The following is a 12222-nucleotide window of genomic DNA, read 5'->3' as shown; positions in this document are numbered from 1 at the left end:
CGGGAGAGGGGCCCTGGCTGCCTGCGAGGAGGACGCCCGCCTTCGGTCCCCGGCGCTCGCGGAGGCGTGCGGGGAGCGGGCGTTTCAGCTCACAGGTGGCCACAGCCGCGCCAGCTGCGCGCCGCGCCCGCTCCGCGGGTGGGCCGCCAGGCGTCGCGCTGGAGCCGCGGTTGCCCGGGAGACCGAGAGGGGCGAGTGGGCGGCGCGGAGCCGAGCCGCAGCCGGGCTGCTGCCCGAGTAGCCGGGCGAGAGTTGGGGGGAGTGGCTGTCCCCAGGCGGCGCGAGGGGCCGGCGGGTCCTGGGGCAGTGCGAGGTGGCCGTGGCGCCGCGGGGCGAGGCCGGCGAGCCCGGGACGCACCTGCGCGCAGCTCAGCCTCTGTGAAGCCCGGCGGCGCGGGAGCCGCGCTTGCCTGGTCTGCAGGTCCCACCGTCCCAGCCCCGCCGGGCGGACTGCGGCCAGGAGGCTAGTCTGGGAGGTCCGGGCTGCCCCAAGAGCGCCGCGAGCCCGGCCCGCGCCTCGGCTGCCGCGACGAGGAGCCGGGCGGGCGGCGGGCGCGCTCCCCGCGGCCCCGGGATGACTTGTCGCGGCTCCCCTCTGGCGCCTTTGCTGCTCTTCTCTCTGCACGGTGAGTGGCCCTCCCATCCTCTCCCCTCCTGGTGGGGCCAGGCGGGGCCGGCGGGCCGGGGAAGGCTGTCTCGCCGGGGCGGGTCTTGGGAACCCAACTTTCTCGGGGGCCATATTCGTGACTGTCGGCGAGGCCCCCGCACGGCTCAGGCTCAGGTGTTAACGATCCGAGAGGTGACTGCGCCCCCCGCCCGGTTACCGCTGGTCCTGACAGGACTCCGACCGTGACCGCGCTCTTTGCCCCTTCTAGATAACGAACTCCCTTGCTTTCTGGGTCCAGGGAGAAACGGGTTTTAGAATCGTTTCCGTTACCAGGCGGCTGCGGGAACATTGGAAATGTTTTTAAAATAATTGGAACACTTTAAGTTGCGGTTTTCACAAGATCTTTAAAGAGCATGTGCCGGTTATGACTGAAAATGTGATCTTTATTAAAAAACACACACAAAAACTCTACAGTACGTACACGAGATTTGAAAACAATTTATTTTTTAATGGTCGAGCTTGTTCCCCAAGGAATTTAAGTCGATTTACAAAAATACATAAAACATAGCCATATTAGAACAAAAGAAATAAACATGTTTAATTTTCTTGTTAACTGTCTTCTAAAAATATCCATTTACATTTTGATTTCTACATTATCTTCTTAAATTTTACGTTCTATGACTAGCTGTCGTGTTGAGACCCTGTTTTCATTTTAGACAAGTGACTTTTTTTGTGTGTGTGTGTTTCCTGTCCTGTGGAATCAAGTTTTCTGTTCCATTTAATTCATTGTTGAGATTTACTGAGATTTATTCTGAAGGCTTTTATTTAAAAAGCAGGATAACTGGTTTATGGAGTTTTGTGGTTAATACTGTTTCTTTTTGAAGATACTGGTATGTTTCCCATAATTTATAACCTTATTTGAACTGTTAATGTACTCATAGATCTTGAAGTAACTTAATTTTAGCCGACTTAAATTTGTACAGATTCAGTTTAAGGGCAGGGAGAAATACAAAACTGCATATCTTTTCCATAGGAGCGAGAGAAGGAAATGTTCAAAATTACAGATAACTTTTCAGGACCTCAGTAGGTATATATTTGGTGATGATGTACAAAGTGACATTTGTATGTGCTTTATATAAACATGTACTTCCCAATTAACTTTGTCTGGTCACTACTTTGAGAGGGCCAATATTTTTCTCTGTCCTACTTTCTTTAAGCGTGAAATGAGATAGAGCAAGCGAACTTTTAAATAATCCCTCGGACATAACTGAAACTGTTTTAAATATTACTGTAAGAACAGCTGACTTTTTTGGTAAAAAATACGTTGTTAGCCTTCATCTATTACAATAAATGCCACCTCTTCTTATAAATAGCATTTGTGTATGGTTGGGTTTTGAATTATTAGGCAGTACTTTTTAAAAATTTTATTTATTTATTTTTTCATTTATTTTTATTAGTTGGAGGCTAATTACTTTACAATATTGTAGTGGGTTTTGTCATACATTGACATGAATCAGCCATGGATTTACATGTATTCCCCATCCCCATCCCCCCTCCCACCTCCCTCTCTACCCAATCCCTCTAGGCAGTACTTTTTAAAAGAGTTGGTGAAATTTTCAGAATCAGCCTTACAAGGTCATCTGATGTGTTTTTTTTCCTTCAGCAGATCTATTCCTAAACATACTGGGATGTTTTTAAAGACTTCCAAGGACATTTCAGCCTTTGTGATAATCTATTTTGTAGAGGTATTTGTGTGCCTCAAGAAACTGTGTTCATTTGTTCAACGAGTGTTTACTGAGCCTCCACTCTGGGCACTTGGGTGGGGCAGGATGGTGTTGGGAGACAAAGATGCACAAGTTTCTCCACCTTCTGTAAAAAATACCTTGTCCACCTCCTGTAAGGAGTTTGCAGTTTTCAGACAAGCTGCAAGCATGCACAAGTGAGTTATGATACAAGGAATGTATGAGTGCCATTTGTTGGTGGTGGTGGTGATATCAAGGGAGACTTCATGGAAAAGTTTACTTTTGATCTGGACTTTGAGTAGGGTTTGAATTGGCTGAGATGGGGGTGTTTGGTTTTCTAAGCCAAAGGAACAGCCTGGCTGTAGGATATGAAGTAGAAAGTGCCCGGGCATATTCTGGAAAGGCCAGGCTATAGCTGCTGGTGCAGGAGATATGTATGCAAAGCAGGAAGGGCTAAAAAGGTAGTAAAAGGATGATAGAGAATGTTGACTGCTGAGTTTAGGTTTTATTCAGTGGGCCATGGACACGACACTGATACTGTTTGCTTAAGAGGGGGAGGGGATAAGGATGAACAGCTGCTGAGTGCCCAGCATAACAGTCTCCAGGAGAGTACCAGGTCCTGACTGCATATTAAATTCTTGAGCCAGGCAATGGCAGTGTTGGCATGGATGGACTAGGGCCCATTCCTAGAATTTACAGTGTGGAAGGAGGGGGAAAGGTAGATTTCAGGTGCAACAAAGTTGGCTCCATTACAGAAGGGCAAAAGGGAAATGGATGCCAGATAAATAACCATGATGGCAGTGGCCACTACAATGGGAGAATAAAGGTAGAAATAGTCTTTTACATTTTTGAAAGAAAATGATTGTCAAGAAATTTCTGTTTTTTTTTTTTTAATTTCATTCTCTGTGGAGTAACTTCAAAGGCAATTTAAATTGAAAAGTTGACTTCTGTTATGTTCTACCAGTGGGTTTAGTTCAGTTCAGTTGCTCAGTCATGTCCGACTCTTTGCGACTCCATGGACTCCAGCACACCAGACCTCCCTGTCTATCACCAACTCCCGGATGCCCTCTAGCCATCCCATCCTCTGTTGTCCCCTTCTCCTCCTGCCCTCAATCTTTCGCAGTATCAGGGGCTTTTCACCTAAGTCAGCTCTTCTCATCAGGTGGCCAAAGTATTGGAGTTTCAGCTTCAGCATCAGTCCTTCAAATGAATATTTAGGACTGATCTCCTTTAGGATGGTCTGGTTGGATCTCCTTGCAGTCCAAGGGACTCTCAGGAGTCTTCTCCAGCTCCACAGTTCAAAAGCATCAATTCTTTGGGACTCAGCTGTCTTTATAGACCAGCTCTCACATCCATACATGACTACTGGAAAAACCATAGCTTTGACTAAATGGACCTTTGTTGGCAAAATAATGTCTCTGCTTTTTAATCTGCTGTCTAGGTTGGTCATAACTTTTCTTCCAGGGAACAAGCATCTTTTAATTTCATGGCTGCAGTCACCATCTGCAATGATTTAGGAGCCCCCCAACATAAAGTCAGTCACTGTTTCCACTGTTTCCCTATCTGTTTGCCATGAAGTGATGCGACCATCGAGGCTATGGTTTTTCCAGTAGTCATGTATGGATGTGAGAGTTGGACTGTAAAGAAAGCTGAGCGCCGAAGAATTGATACTTTTGAACTGTGGTGTTGGAGAAGACTCTTGAGAGTCCCTTGGACTGCAAGGAGATCCAACCAGTCCATCCTAAATGAGATCAGTCCTGAATGTTCATTGGAAGGACTGATGTTGAAGCTGAAACTCTAATACTTTGGCCACCTGATGCTAAGAGCTGACTTATTTGAAAAGACCCTGATGCTGGGAGAGATTGAGGGCAGGAGGAGAAGGGGACGACAGAGGATGAGATGGTTGGATGGCATCACCGACTCAATGGACATGAGTTTGGGTAAACTCCAGGAGTTGGTGATGGACAGGGAGGCCTGGTGTGCTGTGGTCCACGAGGTCACAAGGAGTCGGACACGACTGAGCAACTGAACTGAACTGATGGGACCAGATGCCATGATCTTAGTTTTCCGAATGTTGAGTTTTAAGACAACTTTTTCACACTCCTCTTTCACTTTCATCAAGAGGCTCTTTAGTTCTTCTCATTCTGCTGTTAAGTGTGGTGTCATCTGCGTATCTGAGGTTATTGATGTTTGTCCTGGCAATCTTGATTCCAGCTTGTGCTTCATCCAGTCCAGCATTTCTCATTATGTACTCTTCATATAAGTTAAATAAGCAGGGTGACAATATACAACCTTGACGTACTCCTTTCCCAATTTGGAACCAGACCACCTGACCTGCCTCCTGAGAAATCTGTATGCAGGTCAAGAAGCAACAGTTAGAACTGGACATGGAACAACAGACTGTTTCCAAATTAGGAAAGGAGTACCAGTGGGTTAGGTATATCTAAAGTGGTTTTTTTTTTTTTTCATTTATTTTTATTAGTTGGAGGCTAATTACTTTACAGTATTGTAGTGGATTTTGTCATACATTGACATGAATCAGCCATGGATTTACATGTATTCCCCATCCCGATCCCCCCTCCTACCTCCCTCTCTACCCGATCCCTCTGGGTCTTCCCAGTGCACCAGGCCCCAGCACTTATCTCATGCATCCAACCTGGGCTGGTGATCTGTTTCACCATAGATAATATACATGTTTTGATGCTTTTCTCTCGAAACATCCCACCCTCACCTTCTCCCACAGAGTCCAAAAGTCTGTTCTGTACATCTGTGTCTCTTTTTCTGTTTTGCATATAGGGTTATCATTAACATCTTTCTAAATTCCATATATATGTGTTAGTATGGTGTAGTGTTCTTTATCTTTCTGGCTTACTTCACTCTGTATAATGGGCTCCAGTTTCATCCATCTCATTAGAACTGATTCAAATGAATTCTTTTTAATGGCTGAGTAATATTCCAAAGAAGACATACAGATGGCTAACAAACACATGAAAAGATGCTCAACATCATTCATTATCAGAGAAATGCAAATCAAAACCACAATGAGGTACCATTACACGCCAGTCAGGATGGCTGCTATCCAAAAGTCTACAAGCAATAAATGCTGGAGAGGGTGTGGAGAAAAGGGAACCCTCTTACACTGTTGGTGGGAATGCAAACTAGTACAGCCACTATGGAGAACAGTGTGGAGATTCCTTAAAAAACTGGAAATAGAACTGCCATATGACCCAGCAATCCCACTTCTGGGCATACACACGAGGAAACCAGATCTGAAAGAGACACGTGCACCCCAATGTTCATCGCAGCACTGTTTATAATAGCCAGGACATGGAAGCAACCTAGATGCCCATCAGCAGATGAATGGATAAGGAAGCTGTGGTACATATACACCATGGAATATTACTCAGCCATTAAAAAGAATTCATTTGAATCAGTCTAATGAGATGGATGAAACTGGAGCCCATTATACAGAGTGAAGTAAGCCAGAAAGATAAAGAACATTACAGATAACTAACACATATATATGGAATTTAGAAAGATGGTAACGATAACCTATACGCAAAACAGAAAAAGAGACACAGAAAATACAGAACAGATTTTGAACTCTGTGGGGAGAATGTGAGGGTGGGATATTCCCAAGAACAGCATGTATACTATTTATGGTGAAACAGATCACCAGCCCAGGTGGTGATGCATGAGACAAGTGCTCGGGCCTGGTGCACTGGGAAGACCCAGAGGAATCGGGTGGAGAGGGAGGTGGGAGGGGGAATCGGGATGGGGAATACGTGTAAATCTATGGCTGATTCATATCAATGTATGACAAAACCACTGAAATGTTGTGAAGTAATTAGCCTCCAAACTAATAAAAAAAAAAAAAAAAAAGAACTGCCATATGACCCAGCAATCCCACTTCTGGGCATACACACCGAGGAAACCAGATCTGAAAGAGACACGTGCACCCCAGTGTTCATCGCAGCACTGTTTATAATAGCCAGGACATGGAAGCAACCTAGATGCCCATCAGCAGACGAATGGATAAGGAAGCTGTGGTATATAAAGTGTTTTTTGTATTACTTGTGGTTCCTTAAAATAGCAGGTAAGCTTCCAGAATCTGGAGAAAATATGTAAAAGACAACATGAAATGAAAATGAGAAGAATTATGAGCCTGAGTGTTAGCATTATGAAACATTTACTGTGAATTTCCGCTGCCTGCCTTTAACTTTAATTATGGAACTTTTTGGAAGGATTCACTTTTTAGTAAAAATTTGTAGTTTGACCTACATGAAAGGTGACAGCCACTGGGTGAAAATTTTAGAGAAATTAAGTTCAGTATTCAACATGGACTCCTCAGGAAGCAGTTTACCTATTAAATCAGCAAGTGCTTCAAAAATGTGATGCTTAGAACTGTTGTCAGACCCAAGGTAGTGATGCAGTGGGTAAAGACTGCCCCCCCACCCCCAATAACAATATGTGGCACATTTTCAAATGTGTTTTCACACTTGGACAGTGGAAGCATTTATAATGCAAAGCCTCATCTGAATCTTCATGCTTAAGCCATGTGACTTAGTGTCACACCAGGCAGTTGCTGGTGCACAAGGTTCTTTAGTTGCTCTGTTACACAGAACACCATTCTGGAAGTGAAAATTGGGAAAATTGTGGCGTTCCCCTAAAATTCTCACCTGTAACTGGGTTATTTAGAAAAGGGATTCTGATCTGTTATCTACACCTGTGTATCAGTTTATATTTTAGGCAGTTTGAGGAAGGATTGCTGACTTTCTGGTAGTCTGATGACCTCAGGTGAACACGGTCCCCTCAGTTTCCTCCTCCCTTGTTCGATGAGGACTCTCTGGCACTTACACATCTAACTCTGTGTTTTGAGAGCAGCTTCAGAACATCTGGAGGCTCTGAAGTCCTCCCTTGATTGTACTTGGAGAGAAGCTAGTTTAAGAGAGGTTGTCAGTTCTTGGGTGGTATTCAACATACCATCCGATTTGAGCTGATTTTGGTCTTAAAAGTGGAAAGTTAATTAGTTTACTTATTAGTTAAGCTGATCTTACTAAACTGGAAGGATTTCTTTCCATTACTGTTTGGGTAATTGATTTCCTCTGTGCCTGGTTTCCTACCACGTAACAAGGACTGTAGTAGTAATTTGCATCTGTGATGGTTTTAAAATTGCAGAAATGTGAAGTCAAAGAAAGAAAAATCTGTTTCCTAATTTCATAAATCACAGACTCAGTCATTGATCTGATATCAGTTCATTGTTATCATTATTAGGTACTATGTAGAATGCTGTATGGTGTGGTTCTGCCTCATTGATGTGTTATAGGGAGATCATGTTTTCATAAATATCATTAATTTTTTATTTTTGTAGAACAAGATTAAACTAATGCAATTTACCAGTGTGAACAAGAAGTCTATTCAATAAAACATTCTTAGAAGTAGTCTACCTACTGGTTTCTCTTCATTTAGCATTTTCATCTTAAGAGAGGTAACAAACTGACAGATTAGATGCACACTTAATTAGAAGAGCATTGCCTGTGAGGAAGTTGAGGTCTCAGAAGTGCTGAGTTAGGAAACTCTTGTATCACAGAAAGTTCTTTGGGAGAATCTTCAGAGAATTAGGTTAACGTTGTTGTTGTTTTCCAGTAGCTAAGTCATGTCTGACTCTTTGCGACCCCGTGGACTGCAGCATGCTAGGCTTCCCTGTCCTTCACTAGGTTAACGTTAGTGGCTAAGAAAGATAGTGGCGGGGGGAGGGAAGGAAGATAGTGGGTCAGGGTTTAGAGTTGGGACGATGGTTAAAGTAGGTTTGTGGGAAATTCAAAATTTTTTTCGTGGTGGATCACAACTATGTAATAATGCAATCTGACATTGTGAATGTAACTCTAATGTAATGGCGCCACTTCTGAGCCATTCTTTTTTTTTTTTTTAATTTAGTTTTTTATTTTAATTAGCGGGTAGTTACTTTACAGTATTGTGATGGCCTCTGCCGTACATCAGCATGAATCGGCCGTAGGTGTACACGTGTCCTCTCTCTCCTGAATCCCCCTCCCACTTCCCTCCCCACCCCATCCCTCCAGGTTGTTACAGAGCACCTGCTTTGGGTTCCCAACGTCATACATCAGACTCGCAGTGGCTATCTGTTTCACTTGTGGTAATGTATATGTTTCAGTGCTGTCCTCTCAAATCATCCCACCCTCTCCTTCTCCCACTGAAAGACATAAAGTCTGTTCTCTATGTCTGTCTCCTTTGCTGCCCTTCATAGAGGATCGTTGGTATTATCTTTCTCAATTCCATATATATGCGTTAATATACGATATTTGCCTTTCTCTTTCTGACTTACTTCACTCTGTATAAGAGGGTCTAGATTCATCCACCTCATTAGAACTGACTCAAATGCTTTCCTTTTTATAGGTGAGTAATATTCCGTTGTGTGTATGTACCACAACTTTCTTATCCATTCATCTGCTATTGGACATCTAGGTTACTTCCATGTCCTGGCTATTATAAACAGTGCTGCGGTGAACATTGGGGTACATGTGTCTTTTTCAGTTATGGTTTCCTTAGTGTGTATGCCCAGTATGGGGTTGTTGGGCTGTATGGTAGTTTTAGTCCTAGTTTTTAAAGGAATCTCCCTACTGTTCTCCATAGTGGTTGTACCAGTTTGCATTCCTACCAACAGTATAAGAGGGTTTCTTTTTTTCCACACCCTCTCCAATGTTTATTATTTGTAGACTTTTTGATGATGGCCATTCTGAATGAGATGATACCTGATTGTTGTTTTGATTTGCATTTCTCTAATAATGAACAATGTTGAGCATCTTTTCATGTGTTTATTTAGCCATCTATAGGTCTTTATTGGAGAAATGTCTGTTTAGGTCTTCTGCCCACTTTTTGATTGGGTCATTTGTTTTTCTGGTATTGAGCTGCATGAGCTGCTTGTATATTTTGGAGATTAATTTTGACAGTTCTTTCATTTGCTATTATTTTCTTCCATTCTGAGGGTTGTCTTTTCACCTTGCCTATAGTTTTCTTCATTGTGCAAAAGCTTTTAAGTTTAATTAAGTCTCATTTGTTTATTTTTGTTATTTCCGTTACTCTAGGAAGTGGATCATTGAGGATCTTGCTGTGATTTATTAGAAGACTCGTTAATCTGAAGTTTTTTAAATGAAAAGAAATTTAAAATTTCACCAAAGTCTATTGAAGATCACATCAGTGGAAGCTTAAGACATATTCACATTTGTTTTGTCATTAATGTTGTTTCTTTTCTCTCTTTCCTTCCCATCTTCTCCTTCCATTTTGGAGAATGTTATGTTCTGTTAGTAGCATCAGATTCTTCTTAAGTAAATATATCTAGCTACTGGATGTTGTAGTTGCTTCCATTTATTCTGTTTTACCTATTCCAGGATTGATATCAACAAATAAAACCCCTGTAGCCAACCAGGCAGACCCAGAAATCACCTTAGAAGCTAGAATTGGTGGGTGTGTATGAGATTGTGGACCTGGTTCTACAGTTTCCCCTTGTTCCATGAGGTTAACTTTATCATATAATTGTGTGTGCGTGTATATGTGTGTATATACATTTTCCTAAAAGACAGTACCATGCCTGGCATAGAGTAAGTGCTCAGTAAATAATTGTGACTGAATGAATGAGTGGTTACTAAAGCAGATGGTACTTCCCTGTGTTTGGATTGCCTGAAAAACATGCTTTTTTTTCTGTTAAAGAAAAATAATTTCTTTAAAATTTTCCTCAGGGATTTGGTTTGTCAGCTTCAGCTGATCCTTAAACCTTGCTATGTGTTTTGTGAAATAGAGGTGAAAGAGTTCTATTTTCACAGTCTTTTCAAATTCTGTGACTTTACAAGTTTATGTAGAAATGCTGTATTTATATACCTTTTTAAAATTGCTTCTTAGCTTCTCTTTAGTCCTAAAACTTTGAAGTTGTCCATCTCAAGAATTTTTTTTCCCCTAAAGAATTTCTAAACATTTTGCTCCATGTACTGAAGAGTGATGTTGGACTTTTGGGAATCCGTTTAGAACCTCGAAGTTTCCCATTCATATAGCTGGTGTTCTTAGTCCTGAAGGCCTGTATGTTGGAACTAATCTCCCAAGAATGGAGATAATTAATTAACATCTCACATGGTCTAAGCTTCCCAGGTGGCGCAGTGGTAAAGAATCTGGCTGCCAACTTGGGAGAGGTGTGTTTGATCCTTTGGCGGGGAGGATTCCCTGGAGGAGGAAATGGCAACCCACTCAAGTATTTTTGCCTGGAAAATCCTACGGGCAGAGGAGCATGGTGGGATACAGTCCACGGGGGTCTCAAAGAGTCAGACATGACTGAGCGATGAGCACGCACATGGCATGGTCTGAGCCCTCTCTCCCCTTTCCCACGTGCATCCAGTGCTAGAAAAGCTTTTTAGGAATTCGGAGCATTAGCTCAGTCGGCCTCAGTGGGAGGCATTATAACCTCCCCCTGGTGGGGCTTGCTAGTTGTTCTCCCCTCTCATTCCCTTTCCTTCTCCTGAAGTCTATGTACTTTAAGCCACAGTTTCTTCCTGCTGTGATTCATTCCTTTAGGGACCATCCTTTCAGTCTGCAGTGATGTTTATATCTCTCAAAATGTCCAAAGTTGTTTTCTAATCATAACTGCATCCTCTGCAATGTGCTTGCAAATGCCTTGATGTTATCATCATTTAAATTTAAGTATCAACAGTTTTAAGTATCATTATACTAATCTTTGTTTCTTTGGACCAGGCACATCACTGTCAGCTACACAACTTCTGTCAGTCATCATTGGTCAAGATCATTTGCCAGAACACAAAATTTGTGGCAAATGAAAAGGCTGAAGTGTAGTGAACATCACTTATTGCAAAACATATTCAAATCAGGCTGATTAGCATTTGATGTTTTTATTGGTTAAGAAAGTTTGTAGTACAGTTAATTTATGTGTATTGTCCGTGTGTAAATACAGTACTTGTTGGCCAAGACTTAAGACAGTATGAAGAACACATGAAAAATATGTTAACAGTACACTACAAAGATTCTCAGACTTTTTGGTGTTAAGGATTATTGGGACCTTAAAGACTATTAAGGGCCAGGAGTGCTTTGTTTATGTGGGTTATGTCTGTCGATATTTACCATGTGCTGTGCTTAGTTGCTCAGTTGTGTCTGACTCTTTGTGACACCATGGACTGTAGCCCGCCAGGCTCCTCTGTCCATGGAATTTTCCAGGCAAGAATACTGGAGTGGGTTGCCATTTCCTACTCAGGGGATCTTCCCAACCCAGGGAAGACACATCTCTTGTGTCTCCTGCATTGGCAGGCTTATTTACCACTAGCATCACCCGGGAAGCCCACAAATTTACTATATTAGAAGCCAAAAGTGAGAAAATTAAAAAATATGTATTAATCAATTAAAAAATAACAGTAATATATTCATTATATGTTGACATAATACATTTCTGTGACACATATGGGTTTTTCTCAAGCCAAAAAATATTAGCAAGAAGAGTGGCTTGTTTTACATTTTTAGAAATCTCTTAAATGTCAGGCTCACTGGAAGACAGCTAGATTCTCCTATCTGCTTTTGTATTCAATTTATTATGATGTTTTGGTTTGGTTGAACGACATGAAGAATATCTGGCCTCTTACAACTATGTATTTGGAAAAGGAAGGAGTATGTTGATAACATTTTCAGATAATTTTATTTATTCTTTGATATTCCACCAAAACACTTTAAGTGGTAGTATCTAAAAGATTGGGCTTCCCAGGTGGCTCACTGGTAAAGAACCCACATGCCAATGCAGGAGACACAAGAGACAGGGTTTCATCCCTGAGTCGAGAAGATCTCCTGGAAGAGGAAATGGCAACCCAC

At 42.3% G+C, this 12222-nt stretch overlaps 1 protein-coding gene across 2 annotated transcripts in view; it reads left to right on the top strand.

The window, feature by feature from the left end:
* The first annotated feature begins 210 nt into the window (after positions 1-210).
* IGSF11 (immunoglobulin superfamily member 11) overlaps positions 211-12222 on the top strand; it is a 147278-nt gene continuing 135266 nt past the window's right edge. For both annotated transcript variants that reach the window (XM_043474970.1, XM_043474968.1), the window contains exon 1: positions 211-626. In XM_043474970.1, coding sequence (XP_043330905.1) covers positions 575-626 — 52 coding nt within the window. In that variant the 5' untranslated portion in view covers positions 211-574. The remainder of the gene's footprint in view (positions 627-12222) is intronic.

Source organism: Cervus canadensis, chromosome 7, assembly GCF_019320065.1.
Source record: "Cervus canadensis isolate Bull #8, Minnesota chromosome 7, ASM1932006v1, whole genome shotgun sequence".
In the NCBI taxonomy this organism is placed as follows: domain Eukaryota; kingdom Metazoa; phylum Chordata; class Mammalia; order Artiodactyla; family Cervidae; genus Cervus; species Cervus canadensis.
The sequence above is the reverse complement of the archived record's forward strand: the minus strand, read 5'-3'. Positions and strand labels throughout refer to the sequence as shown.